The sequence below is a fragment of the Gorilla gorilla genome, chromosome 22 (genome assembly GCF_029281585.2).
Source record: "Gorilla gorilla gorilla isolate KB3781 chromosome 22, NHGRI_mGorGor1-v2.1_pri, whole genome shotgun sequence".
NCBI classification, from domain to species: domain Eukaryota; kingdom Metazoa; phylum Chordata; class Mammalia; order Primates; family Hominidae; genus Gorilla; species Gorilla gorilla.
Window position 1 is genome coordinate 38,777,111 of NC_073246.2, and position 25,671 is coordinate 38,802,781.

The window sequence follows — 25,671 nt, forward strand, 5'->3', positions numbered from 1 at the left end:
AGAGACGGGGTTTCACCATGTTGGCCAGGATGGTCTCGATCTCTTGACTTTGTGATCCGCCTGCCTCTGCCTCCCAAAGTGCTGGGATTACAAGCGTGAGCCACCGCACCCAGCCATTGCTGGCATTCTTAATTTGTGAAGTGTTGTTCAAATCTTTTGCCCATTTTTAAATTGGAGTATTTGTCATTTTATTACTGAGTTGTAGAAGTTCTTTGTATATGTCAGATATGAGTCCTTTGTCAGACATATGTTTTGCAAATATTAACTCCCAGTGTGTGACTTATCTATTCATTTCCTCATCAGTACCTCTTGATGAGCAGAATTTTTCTTTTTAGAGACAGGGTGTCACTCTGTCATCCAGGCTGGAGTGCAGTGGTGCAATCATATCTCACTGCAGCCCTGACCTTTTAGGTTCAGGCCTCCTGGGCAACTGGGACCACAGGCATGTGCCACCACATCCAGCTAATTTTAAAAATATTTTGTAGAGATGGAGTTTCACTATGTTGCCCAGGCTGGTCTCAAACTGGGATCAAGCTATCCTCCTACCTTGACCTCTCAAAATGCTGAGATTACAGGAATGAACCACTGCACCTGGCTAGAATTTTTAAATGAAGTCTAACATCATTTTTCTTTTATAGTTATTGCTTTCTGTAATCAGTTTAAGAAATTTCTTCCTAGTCGCAAGTCATGAAAATATTGTTTTCCTTTAAAACTTTACAATTTTTCACTTCTGTATTAAGGTCTATGATTCATCTCAAATCAATTTTCCTGTATGAGGTGAAGTAGAGCACAAGATTCCCTTCTTTTCCTATATGGAGCACATATCTACTTATTGTATCACCACTTCTTGAAAACACATTTCTTTCCCCATCAGATTGCTTTAACACCTGTCTCAGAAATCAAAGGCCCTAACACAGTGAAACCCCGTCTCTACTAAAAATACAAAAAATTAGCCGGGTGTTGTGGTGGGTGCCTGTAGTCTCAGCTACTCGGGAGGCTGAGGCAGGAGAATGGCGTGAACCCAGGAGGTGGAGCTTGCAGTGAGCCGAGATCGCGCCACTGCACTCCAGCCTGAGCGACAGAGCGAGACTCCGTCTCAAAAAATAAAATAAAATAAAATAAAATAAAATAAAATAAATAAAATAAAAGGCCAATAAGGTGCAGATCTATTTCCAGGGTATTCTGCTCTATTGTTCTATTTTCTTGTTAATGCCAGTACCACGTAGCTTTGATTATTGTCATTTTATAGTAAGTCTTAAAGTTAAGTAGTATGACTTCTCCACCAACTTTGTTCTAAATTACTTTCTCCATTATAGAACTTTTGCATTTCTATGTACATGTTAGAATTAGTGAGGACGTGGTGGCCCATCTGGAGCAGCCACTGTGGGGACACCAGCTGCAATGGGGGAGGTGTGGCCACGGCTGCTGCACTCCATGGAGCTGGCACGGGCCAGGAATAGGCGGGAGCCCTGCCCCCTACCAAGCCGGCTGGGCAGGAGCCCCATGCTCCCAGGTGCAGCTGCAGCCACCCAGCCACGGCTCTGGACCCAGGCATCCCTGCACTCTCGGGGGTCCAGGAAGCACCCCTGGTCCCTGCAGGCTTGGAAGTGCCTACTCCCACTCCCTGGCCTCTCCCCGCTCCCGGCACCCACTTCAGTGCAAAGTTGTAGCCAAGCGCGGGTGCTGTCATAACCCAGCTAGGTGTGCACATATGCAGAGTAGCCAGCACTCCCCTCCCCCACTGGTGCCTCAGCCCCCTCTAGACTTTGGTCACCAATGAACGCAGGAGGGAGACCAGAGGACTAAGCGTGACTTTGCACAGGCCTGTGGGTGCCCCTCAGCATAGACAGCTGGGCACCATGGACAGCATGTTGATGGCAGCGGGAGGCAGACAGGCTCCTAAGCAGGAAGAAGCCAGTTCCTGGTGAAACCACACCTTCAAGCCTGAAGCCTGGGCTCCAGGCTGCCAGTTCCAGGTGAAGTCCACGGCCTGGAGTGAGAATTTCATTGACAACTGTTTGGCCATTCGGATGGTGCTTTTTCCAGGACCAGCCAGGGACACCCAAGGACCAGTCAGCACACACTTCCTCCATTGTGACAACATAAAAACCCCAGATTCAGCCACTCACACTCTCCTCTGGAAGACCCCGCTGAGAGCTGGACACATGTCGGGACAACCTGCCTGCAGAAAGGAGCTACCCACCACGGGTCTCCTCTTCGCTGAGAGCCGGACAGACGTTGGGATAACATGTCTGCGGAAAGGGGCTACACACTACAGGTCTCCTCTCCACTAAGAGCTGGACACTCATCGGGATGATCTGCCTGCAGAAAGGAGCTACCCACTTCAAGTCTCCTGAGAGCTGTTCTGCCACTCAGTGAAGCTCCTCTCTGCCTTGCTCGCCCTCCAACTGTCTACATACCTCCTTCTTCCTGGATGCAGGACAAGAACTTGGGACCTGCCAAATGGTGGAACTAAGAGAGCTGTAACACAAACAGGGGCAACGTCCCCCTGCTCGCCATGTTGCAGGTGATGAGGAGAGAAGAGAGGCAGCCTTTCGGGGAGCCAGACGTAGGAGCTTCCCAAGCCAGGGCTGTGACACCCTCTTTGGGGCTCTGCAGTTCCTGGTGTCTCCAAGTTTCTGGATGCCACCGCATTACCCTCGTCTAGGTGCTGGTGCCTGCAGCAGAAGCCACTTGTGGTACATCTGATCTAGCCTCAGCCTTGCACGGAGGCAGCGCCCGTGCCAGGGCATGGAGCTGCCTGCCCCACCGCAGCAGCCACTGTGCACTGGCCTGGCTGTGCACAGTGGCCAGACCCCAAGCTTGCTCATTCACAACCCCTCGCCAGTGTGCGCCTGGCTCACCCTTGGCAGGCATGGGATCCAGGCTGACAGTGCGAGCCAAGTGCAGCCTGCCAGGGCTGAATGAGCCCAGCAGGCCCGAACAAAACTCAGGCAAAGGTACCACCAGCCACAGAGGTTTCTGGCTGGAAAAGCAATACTCTAAGGATCCTGTGACATTTTTGTATACATTTCCACAAAAATGCCTGCCGTGATTTTGATTGAGCTTGTACCAAATTCGTACATCAACTTACAGCAAACTGGCATTTTACCAGTACTAACTCTTCCAATCCGTGATCATGGTTTCTCTACGTAGGTCTTACGCAGTTTCAAAACAGTTCATACTTTCCCTTGTGATTTCTTGCTTGACCAATGGACTATTTAGATGTGTGCTGTTTACTTTCTAAATACTTGTGGGTTTCCTAGACCCATTTTTGTTATTGATTTCTAATTTAATTCCATGGTGGACAGGGAATATACTCTGTGATTTCAATCACTTTAGGCTTTTGGAGACTTGTTTTATGACCCAGCACATAGTCTACCTTGGTGAACATACCAAGCACACTTGAAACAAGGTGGGTTTGGCAAGGTATAGTGTTCTCGAAGTACTGGGTATCAGGAAGGTGAAAGTGGTTGAGAGTGTTATCCAGATTATCTATGTTTTTCATGATTTTTGGTTAGCTGTTCCATCATGGGCTAAGAGAGCATTGCTGAAATCTCCAACTATGATGGTGGACTTCTCTATTTCTTTTATTCTGTCCATTTTTGCATCATATACTTTAAAGCTCTGTTATTAGGTAAATACACATCCATGAGTTGTTATCTGTTCTCTATGAATTACCCCTATTGTCACTGTGAAATATCCCTCCCCACCTTTTGTACTTCTTTGTCTTAAAGTGAATTTTGTCTGCTGTTTAAAAAGTCACTCCAACCTCCTTAGGCTGTTAATGTGGTATATCATTTCCTATCCTTTTACTTCTAACCTGTGTCTTTATAATTGAAGTGTGTCTTGAAGAGAACATATACTCAGGTCTTGCTTTTTAAAAAATCCATTCTAACATTTTCTGCCTTTTAATAACAGAGCTTAGTCTATTATCATTTGATGTAAATATTGATAAGGTTGAATTGAGCTAAACCATTTGGTTAATTTTTATTTTTTTCTCTCTTTTTTTTTTGTGTTTCTAGTCCTCTTTTCCTGACTTCTTTTGGATTTTTTTTTTAGAATGGCATTTTATCTATTGGCTTTTGAACTGTATCTTTTGCCTTATGTGTTTAGTGGTTATCCTAGGGATTACAATGTACATCCTTACCTTTTATATCAACTTAGCATTAATATTGTACCATGTCAGATCAAATGCAGAAATGTTACAGTCTTATAAGGTCCATTTACCACCCCTTCGTTGTTCCTTTATGCTAGAGTTGTCATATGTATTCTACCAATAAATGTAAGACTATGTAAGATGATGCTACAATTTTGCTTTAGGTAGATATATGTGTGTTGGGGGAGTATTTTAAATTTACCCAGATATTTGTCCAGAGAGCATTCCTTCCTAAAGACTCAAGTTTCCCTCTAGTGTTTTTCCTTTCACCTTTTGAAACTTCCTTTGGCATTTCCTTCCAGCAGACCTGCACTATGACACATTATCTTAGTGTTCTTTTACCTGGACATGTATTTTGCCATCGTTATTGAAACATTTTATTGGATATAGAATTCTGGGTTGACAAGCTTATCTTCCTTGAGCCCTCTAAAAATATTGTTCCACTCTCTTCTGGCTTTAATAATTTCTGAGAAAAAGTCCACAGACATTCAAATCATTGTTCGTCACTGCATGAAATGCTGTTTTCCTCAGATTACTTTCAGTACTTGTTTTTTTTTAAATCTTTGGTCTGCAGCAGTTGGACTATAATATGCCTAGATGTATTTTCATCATATTCATCTGGCTTGGAGTTTGCTGAACTTCTTGAGCCTGTAAATGTATGTCTTCTGCCAAACTGAGGAAACATCTGGCCATCATTTTTTCAAATTTTTTTTCCATATCTCCTATATTATCCATAGGTCCCTGAGGCTCTGTTTATTTTTTAAATCTTTTTCTCTCTTCTTCAGATTAGATAATTATTACTGTCTTATTTTCAAGTTCATAGAACCTGAGAACATGAGGATGATAAAATTACATTCACCGTGGCTAATCATTGAAGGGTCATTGTGAACTAGACAGAAGCTAGAAGAAACATACAATTCTAATTTTAAAAGGAAATTGTACTAACCAGAGATATTCTATCCCAAGTGAAATTCAAGTAAATAAACGAAACTACTATTACTGAGCACCTATTAAAGGTCAGAAATTGTACTGGCACTTTCATACTTACCACTGTATTTAATTTAGATCACAGCTCATTAATAAAGGTATTACTGCCCACAATATACACATAGTAGTACAGAGGAACAAAAAAGTAACTTGTCCCACTAATTAGCTCAAGAGCTGAGACTTTAACTTAGGACTCCCGTTATAGCTTTACCACTCATCTCACTAAAAAAATAAAAAATTAAGAGAATAATCAAGAGTTAGACATATTAGCTAGCCTGATTTTCTTTTGTAATAAGATTAGTATACAAGTAGATATTGGAAGTATGGGGAACATAGTACATTACAATTTCAGCAAAGCATCTGTCAGAAGTAATATAGTATTACGAACTAACAATTAAGTCTCTTAACACAGATAAAACTCTTAAATGCTGCTTCTACCACTTACTCTTTATGTCACTCTGTCCAAGCATTTAAACTCTCTAAGCTATAGCTTCCCCCTTATCTCTTTAAAGGGGAACCATGATGATAACTATCTCATCAGGTTTTAGTAAAGACCAAATGGTAAAAATCTACAGAATGCATTTAGCATAGTACCTGTCACATAGTAAATGGTAAATTAGTGTTAACTATTATTATTAAGGCATGATATCTCTTTGGACAAAAAATAATTTGAAATAATTACATAATAATGAAATATTATGAAGTATTGTAAACAACAGTTATTAACCCCATCCTATTCAACTTCTGTCAATGTCTGCTTTGTTTTATAATTCACCAAGTATCTTCCAGAAAAGAAAGATTGTAATGGGGCCACTACAGAATTACACAGAACTGCTGGCTCAAAAAGAAATATGCTTATTATTTATAATAGGAAATCACCAGCAATGACAAGAATGCATTCACAGAAGATTGCTTAAATAAATTATGATAGACTAATCTTGCACATGTAGTGTAGGAGGAAATAAAAGACTAGAAGGAGATACACCAAAAGATTAACATGATTCATATCTCTTCAACTAATTAACAAACATCTTAAATACCATTTGGGAAAAGATTACATTTTTTTCAACAGTATTTGGATTCAGATTTCCATTTTGGAATGGGGTGGGTTTATAAGGAGCCATTCTGGGAGACAGAACTATCTCCAAGGTGACTGGAAGAGGATGCCTCAAGTTATAAGAGCTCAACAGACCAGGCACAGTGGCTCACACCTATAGTCCCAGAACTTTGGGAGGCCAGGAATTCAAAACCAGCCTTGGGCAAAAAAGTGAGACCTTGTCTCTACAAAAGCTACGAAAAATTAGCCAAGCATGGTGGCACGCGCCTGTAGTCCCAGCTACTCAAGAGGCTGAGGTGGGAGGACTGCTTGAGCCCAGGAGTTCGAGGCTGCAGTGAGCCGAGATTGCACCACTACACTCCAGCCTGGATGACAGAGCAAGACCCCATCTCTTAAAGAAAAAAAAAAAAAAAAAAAAGAGCTCAGTAAATATTTGACTGAACAAATGGTAGGAAATTGCCCAGTATCTGGTGCTCAGACACATCCACAACACTGCAGAGGGCATTCAAGCCCTCTGGCCCCTGAGGTGCCTGCCAGAGTTTGGACAGACATTTGTTTGTCTGATTTAAGGTTTAGTAGAAGTCAAATCCCTCATTCGTTTCCAATGATGACAACATGGTGCTGGAAACATTTGGTGCACTTCATGACAATTTTCCAGGTATCAACAGTAAAAATAGAAACTGCCTGTAATCTTACAACAGTGCTCTATCTCCACTGCCTGGAACAAAAGTTCCAAGAAGGCCTCTTAGCAGTTAGGAAACATGCTCATATTTTGCAACAGAGAGAAGGGAAGGGGAGGCAGGAGAAGGAAGAAAAGAGAACAAGATCTGAAACAAAGCTAGAGAAGGCATTTTAATTGAGCTAAAAAAACAAAACAAAACAAAACAAAAACAAATTCTAAAAGTAGCTCCACATTCACAGCCCAGGTTTGCAACATCTAAGTTTCTTGTATTACCTCAATGGGCATCACAGAATGCAAAAAAAAAAAAAAAAAAAAAAAAATCATATTACATTTCATCTTGTTTCCATTTATAAAAGAGAAGATGCCATAGGTTGTTTCCGGAAGTAGAAAGGGTATTGAAAATGAGTAGAAAGGATGAAAATAAAAACCAGGAAAGCAGGGAGATTGCCACGACTTGCAGAATCCACCTCAAACACTCCACCAGGATTCCAAGCATATCAGACCCCACACTCCGATTCCACGGCAGGTTCTATACTATGTTAGTAAGTCAAATAAGCTTTAACAAAACATCAAAATCCAAAATGTCAGCCACGACCTCATCCAAGACCACTCCACATCTGCCCAAACTCCCCTTACCCCTCACAGAGCACTCCTTAGGACGTGGAAGCCGAGGGGCATTTTCCACCACAGCTGAGTTCTTCACGCCACTGTATCATCCCCTCCTGCGTTCTGGGTGTTTGGGTTGGAAGCGATGCCAGCAGAGAGTTTTTGTTTGTTTGTTTGTTTGTTTTGAGATAGAGTCTCACTGTCACCCAGGCTGGAGTGCAGTGGCATGATCTCGGCTCACTGCAACCTCCACCTCCCAGATTCAAGCAATCTCCTGCCTCAGCCCCTCAAGTAGCTGGGACTACAGGCGTGCACCACCATGCCCGACTAATTTTTGTATTTTTAGTAGAGATGGGGTTTCACCATGTTGGCCAGGCTAGTCTCAAACTCCTGACCTCAAGTGATCCGCCCACCTTGGCCTCCCAAAGTGCTGGGATTATAGACGTGAGCCACCACGCCTGGCCCAGCAGAGATTTTTCTTCTTGGATATCACTCAGCTGTAATTGGAGACATCTGAACACCCACCTGGATCATCACCCCCACTCCCACCCCAGGACCCACTTTGTCTAACAGGGGCATGGAACTCATTCGACTTTCCCTGGGTTCCAGAAGGAAACTCCAATTACTCAGCCACCACTACTGCTAGTGTGGGAAGCTGGGAAGCGCGGAATGAAGCTGAGTTATGAATCATGCACACACAGACAGCTGTCGGGGGATGCATGCCAACCAGAGGGGCCACATATATTCCGTGTTGATGGGACAGCACCTGCAGAAGGCAGAGAGAACTTGTAAAAGATCATACGAAATCCCCATTGCCATAATTCCTTTTTGGAACAGGGCAGGGCATAAAAAGAAGTAATCCAGATGATCAGCCAGACAGACATGAAAAGAAAAGAACTGTCCTCAGGCCAGCTGGGCCTCAGTGTCCGTGTTGGAAAGACACTTCCAGCTTTGGTGGTCTTGATGTCCATACCCTGAGGAACCTGGCCTCTGAGAAGGCTCCCAGGACCCATGTGGACAGGGGGGCTCTGCACCATTTTACTTGAAAGGGGGCTTTACAGGCATGGTGGCACGTGCCTTAATCCCAGCTACTAGGGGAGGCTGAGGCAGGAGGATCACTTGAATCTGGGAAGCAGAGGTTGCAGTGAACCAAGATTGTGCCACTGCACTCCAGCTTGAGCAAGAGTGAGACTCCACGACGGCTGGGCATGGTGGCTCACGCCTGTAATCCCAGCATTTTGGGAGGCCGAAGCGGGCGGATCACAAGGTCAGGAGATCGAGACCATCCTGGCTAACACAGTGAAACCCCGTCTCTACTAAAAATACAAAAAATTAGCCGGGCGTGGTGGCAGGTGCCTGTAGTTCTAGCTACTCGGGAGGCTGAGGCAGGAGAATGGCATGAACCCGGGAGGCGGAGCTTGCAGTGAGCCGGGATTGTGCCACTGCACTCCAGCCAGGGTGACACAGCCAGACTCCGTCTTGGAAAAAAAAAAAAATTAAGCCACAGATCTAGTATAACCCTCTAATCTCACAGATGAGAAACAGACCCAGAGAGGCTGGGTGATTCACCAACATCGCACAAGCTGCTGTGTCAAAATGGCAGGCAAGAAAGTTACAGTCTGAGATTTTGGGTTTTTTTTGTTTTGTTTTGTTTTGTTTTGTTTTGTTTTTGAGATAGAGTCTCACTCTGTCGTCCAGGCTGGAGTGCAGTGCCGAAATCTCGGCTCACTGCAACCTCCACCTCCTGGGTTCAAGCAATTCTCCTGCCTCAGCCTCCTGAGTAGCTGGGACTGTAGGTGCGTGTCACCACGCCTGGCTAATTTTTTTTCTTTTTTTTTTTTTTTAAGTAGAGATGGGGTTTCTCCATGTTAGTTAGGATGGCCTCGATCTCCTGACCTCATGATCCACCCACCTCGGCCTCCCAAAGTGTTGGGATTACAGGTGTGAGCCACTGTGCCCGGCCCAGTCTGAGGTTTTTGTATTTCATTTTTAGGTAAATTCCGTATGCACATATTACCCAAGTTTAAACTGAAAACTCTATTAGCATCAAGGTGACTTCTGGAACCAAAGGGCAAAGAAAGAGGCAGGTACAGACTTCCCCATCATTCCTCCTTCTCATCTGCTTGCCTTTCCACAACCAGGGAAAATCCTTCTCCGCCAGGCAATGACTTCATCGTTTCCTTCTCACTAATTTGAATACTCTTATGGGAGAACCAAACAAAAAATGAAAATGATGAATGACTCCTTGTGCAATGCAGAAAAAATGTGGCGTTTGGGATCTCACAGTGACGGAATACCCCTCATGCAGAAACAGAACATGCTTCTCTCCAAAACAAAAAGCAGAAACAACAAAGGTATTTCAGAGCTCAGAAGGTGTTTTGCCAAATGGTAGGTGTGTAAAAGATTTTAAAGGGGCAGGTGAAAGCAAATCAACTCTCACCTCCAAAGCAGGTAACTGTTTTATTTGAAAGAAAAACAAAAGTTCCTCTAAATAAGCCACAAAGCTAAGTCAGGGGAGAAAAAGAAATGGAAGAGAGGGATGCCTAGCAAGTAGGAGGAAAAATACCTGCTGGGTTAACTGGCACATTTATTTTAAACATTTACAGATTTTGACTAAAACATATTTTTAAGCCGGAACTCAACCTCTATCTGCACACCCCCTGTGTCCAGGTGACTGGTCAGACCTCAATCATGAACACTAACGTCTAAGAATATCTAAAAAAGTTTCTACTTAGAAACTACTGTTAAATCATAACCCAAGTTTGGGCAATGCTGCTTTCTTATCATAGATTTCTTACTGCATCAGAATCTTGAAACATATGCTCAGGTTTTATTTGCAGTTTCCATTATCAGTGGCTATCAGCAGTGCTGTGTGGGGAAAGCACCTGTCTTCCTTGGTAGCTGAAGAGGAGATTAAACCAACTCTTGGTGGCCACCCCACTCCGTGTCAGAGACTATGCAATGGGCTTTCCACAGCACCACCTGCTCTGACCTTCCCCACATGAACGGCTGCCAGGTCCGACCCGCAGACCATGGCTGAACGACGGATGAACAAATGCACTCAGACACAAGAATCCAGTGAAAGAGCAGGCTAGGGGACTGGGCCACCCACAGACACCAAGGAGGGTGCTGTAAAGAGTCAGCAGCCACAGCCCTGAAAAGCCAGCACTGCGGGCATTTATTCAGTATAGATTTAATGACAAAGGCCTTGAGTCAACACATTTGTGGGCAATTCACGTGGTCACCCAGACCCGGAGAGAGTAGTTCTGTGCATGGATGATTAAGGGCGAGGTTCCAAGGCCTAAGTAAACTAACTTATCTGGATCAGTTTATTTATATCCCCTTGTTATCTAACGTAAGCTTTCAGGCACCAGATAAAAGAATCTGGCTGCCTTCAGCCAAATCCTTTTCCGAAGCTTTTGTAAAACCTTCCGGCCTTCCAAGAAGGTTTGCATCTTCTACAATTTTTCCCACCACCCTGACCGATCTCCTACAAATGGCATTACCGTGAGTGGGCATTATTGCAGCTTGTCCATTTTAAGATGAGATGTCATGGAATTTGCCCCAGGCCAGTAGCCAGTGAAGCTCCAGAGCCTGCCCTGCTTTCAGCATCCCATGCAGCCTTGCCCAGTGGTAAATCAGACTTCTAATAAACTCAGGATGGTTATTCCAAGGTCATGTCTTTGGCCCTTCTGCTAAGGAATAACTCCTTTACAATCTATAGACTAGAGTGGAAGCAGTTCCAACCCTCAGCAGATTCAGCTCACTACTAAACTAAAATCAACACATTTGGATTTTTCTCTAAGGTAAACCTGAACTGGGGGGAAAAGAGCATAGAGAAGTCCCTGTCACCCTCTTTATTGATTATCTTTTCTAACTCTAAACCTTGCCTTATTACCTTTTGTGGTCTTTTATTGCTTGTTTAAATAAAACAGAGGCATTTGACAAAATGAATATTAAATGTAGTTACAATCAAGCAATTCTGCAGAGTAATAAACATCTGGGTTTTTTTTAAGAGCTTCAAGAAAATGTAGTAATGTCAGGTGCACGTGTTTCTGACTGTCATGGAAGGTTTCAGGGATCTCAGGAAGGTGTGGGTGATGCACAAGTCATATCCAAGGGACTGCGAAAATGTTCAAACCACTGCAGATTTGGCTCTTTTGAAATGACTGTGAATTACCTGTGAAAATGATAATTAAAGGGTTAAGATTTCAGAAAAAGAGAAGGTTCAATGAAAAAGAGACTTGCTTCACATATAAGAGAAACACAAACATGGACAACTGACTATGTTTTCTCATCTTTCAAAAAAAGTTGGACTAAAATATTTTTGGCACAACAGTAACCAGCAACAAACAATTGGTTCTAGTATGAGAAAAAAACTGTTGAAATCTTCAAACAAAAACTCCATTCCAAGAAAACACCTACCAAGCCAGGCACGGTGGTTCATGCCTACAATCCCAGCACTTTGGGAGGCCAAGGTGGGAGGATCGCTTAAATTCAGCAGTTCAAGGCCAACCTGGGTAACATAGTGGGACCCCTGTCTCCACAAAAAATTTAAAAATTACCCAGGCATGGTGGCTCACGCCTGTGGTCCCAGCTACTTGGGACACTGAGGTGGGAGGATCACTTGGGCCCAGGAGGTTGAGACTGTAGCAAGCCATGATCAGACCACTGTACTCCAGCCTGGGTGACAGAGCGAGATCCTGTCTCCAAAAAAAAAAAAAAAAAGATACACATATCACAGTCCTGAGCACAGACCACACCAATCTGTTTCATGGACGTCCACAGCACTGCTGAAGGATGCGTTATAAAGGCTAAAAAGAATTGCACACAAAGTTTAAATAATAATGAGAGTTCCATAAATATTAGCTATGTACTAAGAGTCTGCTGACATATTATCTCAGCGCATCCTCACCCTATCCTGTGAGGCACCCTGAAGGAGGGCCCCACATCTTCTCTATTCCCCATGGGTCCCAGAGCCTCACACAGGATCTTGCACACAGCTGGTGTGCCAGAGAAAGTAGTTAAGTAATTAAACTTTTTATTTTTAAGTAGACTATTACCAGCTGCATGACACAGATAAGGAAATAGAGGCATAAAAGGTTACTGATTTTCCCAAGTTTACTCATCTAATAAATTGGGACTCCAAACCAGGGCCAGCAGGACCCCATCCCAAGATCTAAGTAATGTAAAATGAATGAACCATGGGCTGATATGCAATTTCTGCAAATACTTTCTACCCCAGCTCTTCTACCATGTTATCTACTTTTTTTTTTTTTTTCTAAAAGTCTCATATACCCTCAAAAGATGAAGACTGCCACCATTGAGAACATTCAAAAGATAGGTGCTGCTGGCCAGGCACAGTGGCTCAGGCCTGTAATCCCAGCACTTTGGGAGGCCGAGACGGGTGGATCACGAGGTCAGGAAATCGAGACCATCCTGGTGAACACGGTGAAACCCCGTCTCTACTAAAAATACAAAAAAAATTAGCCGGGCATGGTAGCAGGTGTCTGTAGTCTCAGCTACTCGGGAGGCTGAGGCAGGAGAATGGCGTGAACCCAGAAGGCAGAGCTTGCAGTGAGCTGATATCGCACCACCACACTCCAGCCTGAGCAAGAGAGCAAGACTCCATCTTGAAAAAAAAAAAAAAAAAGATGGGTGCTATGGGTTTGAAAGAGCTTCAGCAGAATCCCTGCCATGGCTGGGCAGCTTGCGCTACCCTGAAGGAGGCCATGTTCGCTTCACTCCAGGTGACATTCACTCCTGCTGTTCTGTGCAGTCAAATTTGGGATGCTTCAAGTTGTCCAATAGTAAAATGATATTCAACCGCAATGGACTGAATGTTTGTGTTCCCTCCCCAACCCTCTGTCAAAATTCATGTGTTGAAATCCCAGCCCCCAATGTGATGGTAATCACTTTTGCAGGTGATTAAGTCATGAGGGTGGAGCCCTAACTAATGGGATTAGTGCCCTTCTATCTGAGGACCGTTGAGAGCTCTCTCACCCTCTTTCTGCCATGTGCGGATACAAGAAGTCAGCAGTCAGCAGGGTCTGGTGGCTCATGCCTGTAATCCCAGCACTTTGAAAGGCCGAGGCAGGCGGATCATTTGAGGTCAGGGGTTTGAGACCAGCCTGGCCAACATGGTGAAACCCTGTCTCTACTAAAAATACAAAAAAAAATTAGCTGGGTGTGGTGGCACATGCCTGTAATCCCAGCTGCGCAGGAGGCTGGGGCAGGATAAATGCTTGATCCCCGGAGACAGAGGTTGCAGCGAGCCAAGATCCTGCCACTGCACTCCAGCCTGGGCCACAGAGTGAGATTCTGTCTCAAAAAAAAAAAAAAAAGTCAGCAGTCTACAATCTAGAAGATAATTTGACCAAGCCGGGTAGCACCTTGATCTCAGACTTCCAGCCTCCAGAACGGTGAGAAACAAATTTCTGTTGTTTATAGGCCATTCAGTGGATGCTACTTTGTTACTGCACCCCGAAATGATGAAGACATCAACATCAGCGCTGAGAGGACACTGGGACGGCTCAGTTCTAATGAAAATGTCACCTAAATAGAACACATTATCACTATCACAAAATGGTAAACATCAAAATAACTCTACCATACTTGAAAAATCGGTTACAAAATATGAAAATAAACAACCAAGAGGCCGGGCGTGGTGGCTCACGCCTGTAATCCCAGCACTTTGGGAGGCCGAGGCGGGCGGATCACGAGGTCAGGAGATCGAGACCTTCCTGGCTAACACAGCGAAACCCCGTCTCTACTAAAAAATACAAAAAATTAGCCGGGCGTGGTGGCGGGCGCCTGTAGTCCCAGCTAAGCGGGAGGCTGAGGCAGGAGAATGGCGTGAACCCGGGAGGCGGAGCTTGCAGTGAGCCGAGATCGCGCCACTGCACTCCAGCATGGGCGACAGAGCGAGACTCCGTCTCAAAAAAAAAAAAAAAAAAAAAAAAAAAACAACCAAGAACACTAAAAATTAATGTAGAAGCTTCTCTGAAAAATACCAGGCCACAGAATAATTCAACTTCAGGAGCTTGGCATGTAAAAGGTTAACTTATTCAGGTGTTGAATTGGAACAACAAAAAAAATTTGATGGAGAACTTGCCAGAATAACCCTTCAGTCACAACCGTTGCCAAAGTCAAAGGCCAAAGTTATATTTTAAATTTTAGAAGTAAACATTAAAATGAAGGTTTCTTAAAATTCTCCAATAATTTTCACTTTTAAAGTACCAAACTGACACATAAAAAAATTCGTGCTAATTATCCCAAGCAATCAACTTCTTTAAAACCCTTTATTTCGCAATTACGCTAATATCCCATTAATTTGGGACACTTACCAATGTATTTATTCTTTGCTCATTACCTATGTGCACATTAAGAGTACACCAATAACACAATACAGGCATTAATATGTAAAACATCAACAAAAGCCATCTGGAAAGCTAATGAATAATCAAGGGATTTCAAATTAAACTACAGAATTTTCCCTTAGAATCTTTAGGACAACACTGTCAAGCTCAATCTATTCACTTCGCCTCCAGAATCAATTTTTCAAACTTTATGACAGGTCTAATCGCTTCCACCTGTGTCTCCAGCTTGACTCTTGACTGGCATGCTACCAGCCAGGGTGGAAATGTAGACAAAGACCCCTATTAGGATCCGGCTGTTTCTCTACTGTGAGGTCACTCAGCCATTAAATTAGTTCCAGCCCAATTTCTGTCCTCTCGGGCCTCGACTTAAGGGGAGGAGGGTGCAGAGTTGAGTCAGTTAGCAGCATAGACCCAGAAGGGAAGAAAAGGGGGAAAAGATGTTTGGGACTGACTAGGTAGGTGTGCACAAAGCTGAAAAGCTGGAGTTGGCCCCAAACTCTGAAATCGAAATACTATCTTTCTTAAATGACTGCAGCTATTCTCCCCAATGCGATCCTGCCCCCTTCCCATTTAAAAATATATATATATATTTTATGGGATTGTGTTTCCTTTTCTTCTCCTTCATTTGTAGAAAGTCAACTGTCTCCCACACAACATTTCCTCAACTCACATGAGGCTGATTCACAAAACTAGCTCAGCAATCTAAAAGCGCCAGAAGTCACTGAGAGATAAAAGGCTGGTTGGTGGAGGCTCTGGTGTGGGCGCATCACCAGGTCAAAGGAGGTGAGCTGAAGGTGCCTGGAGAGCATCTAGTGTTCCAACGCCCCTGATCTCACAGCTGAAGACAGTAAGGCTCAGGGAGGACAGACTGTCAAGGTCACAGAGCTAGTGAATGACAAAAGTCTTGGTTCCAGCATTTTCCCTACTAGATTATGAGCTCTACAGCATCAGAAACAAGGCCCAACACACAGTAACTGCAAAAACAAAAACAAAACACCATGCATCTCTCCTATATCACTGTGCCCACCTCCTTTCTGCCCAAAGCCCCAATGATCAGACCAAGAACGGTGTACACAACTTTACAAACTGGCACAGGCACTAGGATCTCCTTCTGCAAACGCACTGTCAGGCATGGACGCTGCCTGAGCCGCCAGGACACCTCTCCAGTGCCTAACACGGCGTCTGGCATACAGGAGTTGCTCCAGAACTGCTTATCCCATGAGGCAAAGAAGTCAAATCTAAGCCTGAAACATCAAGGGACTCAAACGGTGACAAATGAGAAATCAGCTTATTTAATAAGAAAATCTAAAATATTCTTTACAAATACAAAACGTCCAACCTTGGACAGCTTATTCAGGATGCACAAGTATATGAAGGAAATCGGCGTAAGCAAGGTTATGCCCATCTGCTCACCACACACTGCGGTTTCACGTCATTTCACTCTCTCATGGAGACTTGGTATAAGTCAATCAAAAAAAGACGCTATTGGCCAAATAAAAGATGATTCCAAAAATAGCACAATGACTCAGTTACCCCAAGCTCCTATGTTTCACAGTCTAGCCTCATGCTGTCTCCAGAGGGTCGACTATCATTTATCAGGAGATTAAATGGAATGTGCCACACGCCCACCACGTCAAGGCAGAGTGAACTCTGGGAGGGGCTTTTCCTGCAGTGACAATGGATTTGCAGTGGCCGGTCCACACCCACTTCCCTCACCACCAATAGCTCACATTTTGCAAAGGGATTCCTGAGCTGTAGCTGTGGGATGTGAGCCTGGAACACAGAGAAGTCCACTGTCCCAGACACAGACACAGACACAGACACAGACGCAGACACAGACTGGACCCATGTCCCTGGGACTCTACTTAACTGGCTGAGCTAACTGCTCACAGGGAAACCTACCAGGAAATAGCACAGAAAAATAAAGGTCTCTGGCGTGAAACAAAACTGGCAATACACACAGCATGGTGATATGGTTATGCCCTGTGTCCCCACACAAATCTCATCTTGAATTATAATCCCTGTAATCCCCATAATCCCCAGGTGCCAAGGGAGAGACTGGGTGGAGGTAATCGGATCATGGGGGTTGTTTCTCCCATGCTGTCCTTGTGATGGTGAGTTCTCATGAGATCTGATGGTTTTGTGTTTGGTAGTTCCTCCTGTGTTCATTCTCCTGCCTGCCGCCTTGTGAAGAAGGTGCCTTGCTTCCCCTTCACCTTCCGCCACGATTGTAAGTTTCCTGAGGCCTCCCCAGCCGTGCTGAACTGTGAGTCAGTTAAACCTCTTTCCTTTGTAAATTACCCGGTCTTGGGCAGTACTTTATAGCAATGTGGAAACAGACTAATACACATGGCATCCAGAAGCTGTTACCCTGACAATAGTGTGGAAAAGCAATTCATGGTCGGGAAGACATGTCAGAGAAAAGACTGGAGCCCAGGATAAAGGATGAAATCACGTTTTCTAAGCAAATGAGTTGGGTGGCACAGCCAAGTCAGATTCCTGGGGAAAGCGCATCACTAACGGGGTTTTGAGTTTTTACTCTGGGGGTGGAGGGGACTCAGTCCTATCAGCAAGTGGCACCCACATTGCCTGTGCTACTTCCTCTCCCCAGAGTGCTCTCCCCTCTACTCAATCACAAACATGCTTCCAAATTTGTGGGGTGGAGACACAAGGTGAAGGCGGTGGGGGGTTCATGCTCTAAGACAAGCCACTCACGTGCCCAGAGAAATCAAAAGAAAGCTCTCTACACCAGTACCATGGTAGCTCAGCTGGTACTGAAATACTAGCCCTCAAAAAATACCATGCCCTCAAAAATCTGTCAGAAATCTCCAAATCCTCCTAGATGTGTAAACACCTAAAAAAAATTCCTCTAATTACCTTGAGTAAGCACTGAAACAAAAGCAGTGTTATAAGTCAAATAATTATCTTCACCTGTGATCCTAAATCTGGTAGACCCTGGCACTATCAGAAGATATACTACTTTTAGGGCCTCCAAGTATTTTTCTTGGTAGTCTGAAAAACTGAAAGTACATGCCTGAGGCAGAATTCTAATTGTCTTCCAATGTCTACCCTCCTTTCCTCCTTAGAGATAGAAGCCTGGTTTCCAGTTAGATCCATGGTTGCCTACTATAAAGACCACATTTATTTCCCAGCCTTGTTTGTAGGTCACGTGACTAGGTCCTGTTCATAATACATAAACAAAAAGGCCATGTGCAACTTCTGTCCCTTGAAGAATGGGGATGTGGCTTCTTTACCCCTTCCTCCCACTTACTGGCTCAAGTAAGAACATAAACACCGGGATCGCCATCCTGGACGTGTGCTGAAGGTGGCCGAGCAACTCAGCTGGGTCCTTGACACGTGAGCCAACGCACCAATGCCGGACTTCCCATCTCAGCCTATCTCATTTGCAGGAGAGAAAAGTAAACTTCCATCCTGTTCAAGCCACTTCTATTTTCGGATATCTGTTGCACACAGTGAAACCTAATCTTAATTGACCTAGGAACCGGTACCTGAATTGGGGGTGCTAGGTCTCAGATTTTATGTATGCCACCAGAAACAAGGCCTAAAAATGCAGCCTGATATGGAGGAGATGGGCAGGGGATCACTGGCAAAGACACAGGTCTCACAGGTTCTCGACTGCTGACTGCCGCAGCAAAACCTTTGATCGAGTCCTGACCTTCTACATGTTGGGAGGTAGACCTGGTGTCTGTTAGAAGCTGTATCCTTATAGGAAACAGCTCTGAAAATTCAAAATGTCAGTGCTTGCCAGTCCTTGACACTCTCAGCAAGGTTCAATCAAGAGAAATGATCTCCAACTAAAGCTAACTAGTCTCAAGAAAGTGGGAAAGAATACAGATTTGATTAGAAAGGAGCTCTGTGTCAGCAATCAGCAATCTAAGTGAGCCTATGGGGCTGTCCCTGCAGCCCCAGCAGGAGATAAGACAGATGCTTTACCACATAGAGCCCAGAAGCCTTGTGCCAAAGATATGATTAAGGGCCTGGCCTTCCACCCAAGCCCACGGTTTCATTTGGCCCAAGGGAGTTGCTATTAAATTGGGAGGGAAAGGAATGGCAGAGCGCTGAGGCCTTTAAAAGACCACAGTTTTTAGGCTGAAAAACTGTCTAGACAAGATCTTGATGGTTACTCACATGGAACCAATCAGAAGCAAACAGACTAGAGGGCTACTAAAGTCCTGAGAGACTTGTATCTCTACAGAAACCTTAAGGCTGGCCTATAAAAAGCTGTGACTATTCAGTCCTCAAAACAACACCCAGACCCCAAATCCTCCCAGGAAGCGGGTGTTGGAAGCCCATCCTCTCCAGCATCCATCTCCGATGTGGTGCAGAGAAAACCCTTTCAGAAGGCAAAGCCATGACTCCAAAAGATCCCAGGCAAGAGAGTTCCCGGAGGGCAGAACGCGGGTTGCCAGACAGCGACAAGGAAACATAGTGGCCGCCAGTGCAGGGGGTGCAGGGAGACTTGATGGTCATGATTTCTACTACAGCAGTGTGGCACATGGTGTGCTGGGGGCAGAGAGCTCGTCTGTTTCAGCTAACAGATTGCAAGACCTCAACAGGTACATCCGGCCCTAAAAGAGAAAACGGCACATCATCCAGAGATCCTGAATCTGATCGAGTGGAAGGAAATGAATGTCATACTAGGGCCATCTTCCTTGAGGAAGAGGTGAGAGTTTTCTATGGAGGGGAAGACAAATGCATGTGGATATCTGGGACCTCAGCAGAAACTGCTGGCTGTTCCCCACTGTGTCCTTCCCCGTCTTCCTTAGGAATACAACTCCCAATTTTCAGCTGGTGCAGGTTCCATGATGGGGAATGGTAGACGGAGAAAAAGAGATTTTGTAAATCATATGATCAAGATCTATATCTAACATAAATTTCACTCCTACTTCAGCCCATTAGGAAAGAGCTGCTCAATTGCTGAAGAAATGATACACACAGACGAAGAGAGAAATAAGCATTGAGAGAACCCAGTCCATAGTTCTGAAAATTCTTCTTGTTCTATCCAATAGTTTCATCAAAGTGATAGTCTCATCATGTTGCCCAGGCTGGTCTCAAACTCCAGGGCTTAAGCAATTCTCCTGCCTCAGCCTCCCAAAGTGCTGCAATTACAGGCATGAGCCACAAAAAAAGTATCCCACTTTTTTTTGAGATGGGAGTCTTGTTCGGTCACCCAGGCTAGAGTGCAATGGCGCGATCTTGGCTCACTGCAACCTCTGCCTCCAAAGTTCAAGCAATTCTCCTGCCTCAGCCTCCTGAGTAGCTGGGATTACAGGAGCGCACCACAACTGCCTGGCTAATTTTTGTATTTTTAGTAGAGACAGGGTTTCACTATGTTGGTCAGACTGGTCTCGAACTCCTGACCTCAAGTGATCCACCCACCTCGGCCTCCCAAAATGCTGGGATTACAGGTGTGAGCCATCGCGCCTGGCCATATCCAACATTTTTTATAAATATTCAGAAACAGGAACAATTCCACACACAGTAAATTCTGTTACCTAGAATTCTACACACTGGTATAATACTAGTGTTTGACACTGTTCCAGTAACGACGCCAAAGCACTAAAACAACGGTCCCCAACCTTTTTGGCACCAGGGTCCGGTTTTGTGGAAGACAGTTTGTCCATGGACAGGGGGTTTCGGGATGAAACTGCTCCACCTCAGATCACGAGGCATTAGTCAGATTCTCATCAGGAGCACGCAATCTAGATCCCTCACATGCACAGTTCACAATAGGGTTTGAGCTCGTATGAGAATCTAATGCTGCCACTGATCTGACAGGGGGCGGGGCTCAGCCAGTAATGCTCACTTGCACCGCTCACCTACTGCTGCGCCGCCCCGTTCCTAACAGGCTGCAGACCACAGCCCGGGGGTCAGGGATCCCTGCACTAAAAAATAACGTATGAGATTCGTTGATTTGTTTAAAGCACACAAAAGCAGCAACTGGAAGAGAACAGCTGCCAGTACACATTACCTATTATTACTATCGCAAATAGACTATGTTTCCATAAGTATAGCTCGTTAACATGGTTTGGATTTGTGTTCCTGCCCAAATCTCATGTCGAATTGTAATCCTCAGTGTTGGAGGAGGGCCTGGTGGGAGGTGATTTGATCGTAGGGGTGGATATTCCCCTTGCTGTTCTTATAACAGTGAGTTCTCATGAGATCTGGTTGTTTAAAAGTGTGTGACACCACCCCCTTTGCTCTCTTCCTCCTGCTCCCATCATGTAGGACGTGCCTGCTTCCCCTTCACCTTCTGCAATGATTGTAAGTTTCCTGCGGCCTCCCCAGCCATGCTTCCTGTACAGCCTGCAGAACTGTGAGCCAATTAAACCTCTTTTCTTTGTAAACTACCCAGTCTCAGTTCTTTATAGCAATGCGAGAACGAACTGATACGCTCATGTAGGATCAAACATAGTTTTAGAAATATTTTAGTCTTATTCTTAGAATGTAACAGGCCATGTATTTTGTGCATCCATCTATCTCGTGGTCCCTCTGACACCAAAATGACCTCTTCAAATGTCTTCTCCTTAAAAAGGCAACTGCCTCCCCGTGCCAGGAATTTCTTCCCAGGTTCACTGACTCAGTAGGTTTCTGTGAGTAACCTCACTTTGTAGTGTTAGGAAGGAACCCTGGGAACAGCGGATGCAGGGCATCTGGTAAGCTAAGGCCGCCAACAACCATTCATTCAGTATCAGCTCTGCACCAAGCAAGGGATTCATAATTAATAATCAAACCAAACAAGAAGAGAAACAAAGATTCCTAAACACCCTCAGAAAGGCCAAAATACTTTCCCCCTTTGTAAAAGTAAAAACTCTTAACCCTATGGGAGGTTCCACCTCTAGTGTTGGCAAGCTCAGCTTCAATGTCTGTCAAACACTTTTACAGACCCAAGTTTCCTAAGGCAGAGGTTTTTTTTTTTTAAGTTTAATATCAAAAGTGAGCTTCCTGATATCCAAGAATATTAAGGCAATATATTTATACAGGTTCTTTGTTCACCCAAAAACACAGGCTGGACAGCGTGTGGTGAAGCCCAGCCCTCCGTGGATGTGCGGGAGCCTCAGCCCGTCCGCACTCTCAGGGCGTGTGCTGCCCTCTTGGTGACACGCTGCCCTCTGGTGAGGCGCTGCCCTCTTGGTGACACGCTGCCCTGGCCACGAGCTCCAGGACCACACTTCCAAGGTTCCCAGATGGCAATGACACGAAATATTCTCCAGTATTCTCTACAGAAACAACAAAAATGGCCTGGAAGTACCCGTATTTTTCTATCTGAACTTCACCTCCCCAAATCTTTTGTTCAATAACTTGTCTCATTTTTTTATTCAGAAAATGTAACTATCGCGAGTTACCCCTTCGATATAATCAAGTCTTCGCTTGAGTAACAAAGGATTATTACAGAGTTTGCAACAAGCAAGTGATGACTGTTCCATCTAAAAGAACAGGCTTTTTCCTTTTCTACTGGGAATCAATGGATGTCAGGGGTGGGGTGGAAACAGGACAGTTAAGAAATGCTGAAAAATAAAAGTACCTATGACATCACAAATTAACTCAGTACACAACAATTATTAATGAACACGGCTCACAGTTCCCCTCCCAGTCTGCCCCCATTGCTCTGATAATCCTCCCAAACAACTCTGCCAATGCCTCCTCTAATACAACACATATACTAACACTGCCATTCTGATGACTCTAAGTGTGACAGTCAAGAAAATGCTAAAGTTGGCTCATCATTTTATATCCATATAGCATTAAATTCCAGAAACTATTATCAAGAAAAAGGCCAAAATATTCCCATACATTGAATTATACATCTGTCTAATCATGTGGTCCCATGAGTGAAATGCCTAGAAACTATGAATCCAGTTATTTTTGGAATATTTCACGCCTTAAATTTTAACACCACATTGAGGGAAGGCACTTTTGTTATTCCCTCCCTCTATAACCCAATTTTTTAAACTAAAATAGTATTAGTACTATTGGGGAGTTTTAAAAAATTCCTTTCATTTGTTTTCTATTTTTTAATCTTTAATCAGAGTCTATGTAACAGAAGGAATCAAAAGGAAAACCTGCAGTAAGAGTAAATTTCAAATATCCAAATGGGGTTATCGACTGCTTAAAAAAGGCATAGGGGTTGGGCACGGGTGGCTCACGCCTAAAATCCCAGCACTCTGGGAGGCTGAGTCAGAAGGATCACTTGAACCCAGGAGTTCGAGGCCAGCCTGGGCAACATGGCGAAACCCTGTCTCTACTAAAAATACAAAACTTAGCTGGGCGTAGTGGCGTGTGCCTATATTCCCAGCTACTTGGGAGGCTGAGGCAGGAGCAACCCTTGAGCTCAGAAGGTCGAGGCTGCAGTGAGCTGTGATTGTACCACTGGACTCCAGCCTGGGTGACAGAGCAAGATCCTATCTCAATCAATCAATCAATCAATCAATGTATTGGATAGCAATGTACCAAAAACACTTTTCAAAATACAAAGCTCTGATCTGACCTTTTTCAATTTACACAGCTTAGATGTCATTCAAACTTCCTATTCAAATGCCCCTAAAAAACATCCTGTATTAAATGTCTAACACTGATTATAACTGCACAAAAGAAGAATGATAATCTGAACAATAATGCCACCGGTTAAACATCTTTTTTCATAATATTCGTTTATCAAAGAACATTCTGAGGGCCTGATTCAAAGAAGCAAGACACAAAGCACAACCACCTTCCATTCCCATAAAAAACAAACCTGTGATCAAAGAACTTCAATTTCCTTTCCCACAATTTAACTCTTCTAGGACAAGAGTACTTCCACCTTGCTAATAGGTCTGGTCAAATGTATTCCTCTACAACTCTATCCCCTTCCCGACTATTGGTAAGAGAGGATGATCAACGGAACAGGACTCCTCTGAGCAGATGCAGACCTGCTCACACCTTACCCGTCCAGGAGACGCATCGTTGTGGGGGTCACTTCGGCAAACAAAATTACTTTCCCCAACTGCTTGGTCTGCAGATTTTGGCGATAGATCTCTAAGTTGAAATGTTCTGATGAGAAGGCCTCCATGTTGGTCACCACAGGTATACAAGATGGGGTTATTTCTACTTCAGACACGCAGGATGAAACAAATCTAAGAGAGAGCTGGCCGGATTTCATTTCTCCCTCGGAGTCCACGTGTTTCCCAAGCCACTGCATAAGAGGATCCCTGATTTCCTGTGTCATAAAGAAAGAAATGAGATGGCCGTAATTTGGCATTACATTAGATCATGGTAGCTTTTCCTTATAATGCCATTTTGGTAATATGAGTACTTCCTAATTCATGACCAAGAAAAGCTAGATTAACATATTCCACACATCTAAACGATCAGACAACATGATAATCATATACTTAGTATACTTATACTATAAAATAAGCTCTTCAGAAACCAGGATCCAAGAAAATCAGTTCAGTTCATGATTATACTTCCTATCTTACATCTTACATTCTCTCATGATTTTCAAGATTCCCCTCCAGTCCAGAGTTCACAAGTAGTTCTCCAGTCCTCCGTGCATTTTACGGAAAACTTTTATCTTTTTGCCCCACAAAGAAATTCATTATCCTATTTGCAAAAACAACAACAGAAAACCCTGGGTGAAAGAAGTCACAGAACACAAAGCACTCATATATGAGAACACTCGGTCTCAGCCTCACATCTTAGAGAATCTCCACTTCCTCTTGTAAAGACAAGGCAAGTTGATCACCAACAAAGAAGACACTAATCTTCACAAAGGGAAAGTGGGGTACCCCAAAAAGCTGCTTTCTGTTTGCCCCAAATGAAGGTACAAGGAGGAGAAGGAAGGCAAAACCTAGAAGAGACGTTGTCCAATCCAGGCACAGAGCTCTCTACTCTATCCCCAAAACCACAAGGCTGGAGGAGGTTCCCCCACGCCAGACCTTAGAGGTCCCAGAGGCCTTCCTGCAGGGTGGTTTATCAGGAACTGAGGGCTGACGGAAGTCATCATCTCAAGAGGCCTGTACAAAACTTACTAAGATCTCAGTAAACACAGATCCAGGCTCTTAGGCCATCCTCCTGCAAACATCAGGCCCTTTACATCCCAAAGCTCCCTGTGGCTACAGAGTAGTGGCTTCAGAGATGAAACTTAATTCAACTAATTTCAATTGATCAACCTTGAAAACTCACAGCTAGTTTGCAGATAATACAGAGGAGAAGAGAACAAGTAAAATGACTTCAGAAGAAAGCATTCAGGGCCGGGCGCAGTGGTTCACACCTGTAATCCCAGCACTTTGGGAGGCCCAGGCGGGCAGATCACCTCAGGTCAGTGGTTCAAGACCAGCATGACCAACATGGTGAAACTCCATCTCTACTAAAAATACAAAAACTTGCCAGGCATGGTGGCGGGTGCCTGTAATCCCAGCTACTCAGGAGGCTGAGACAGGAGAATCGCTTGAACCTGGGAGGCAGAGGCTGCAGTGAGCCAAGATCACTCCACTGCACTCCAGCCTGGCAACAAAGAGTGAAACTCCATCTCAAAAATAAGAAAAAAAAAAAAAAAAAAGGCAAGAAAAGAAAGCATTCACAAGAAATCCAGGGGATAAAACATTTTACAGAACAGCCGGGCTGGAATCTTCAACTAGTCAATGTCACGGTGGAGATGGGGTGGGGACACAGAGGTGGAGAGGGAGACCCCGTCTACATTAGAAGGGGCTTAAAAGACATAATGAAACACAATGGGTGGTTCTTTATTGGATCCCAACTTGAACAAACTAGCTGGAAAGGACAATTAGGAAATCTGAAT

At 44.3% G+C, this 25,671-nt stretch overlaps 1 protein-coding gene across 7 annotated transcripts in view; it reads right to left on the minus strand.

Annotated features, from left to right (window-relative positions):
• HLCS (holocarboxylase synthetase) overlaps positions 1-25,671 on the minus strand; it is a 232,874-nt gene that overhangs the window by 121,734 nt on the left and 85,469 nt on the right. For all 7 annotated transcript variants that reach the window (XM_031005219.3, XM_019017845.4, XM_004062769.5 and 4 more), the window contains one exon: positions 23,816-24,087. In XM_031005219.3, coding sequence (XP_030861079.2) covers positions 23,816-24,087 — 272 coding nt within the window. The remainder of the gene's footprint in view (positions 1-23,815; positions 24,088-25,671) is intronic.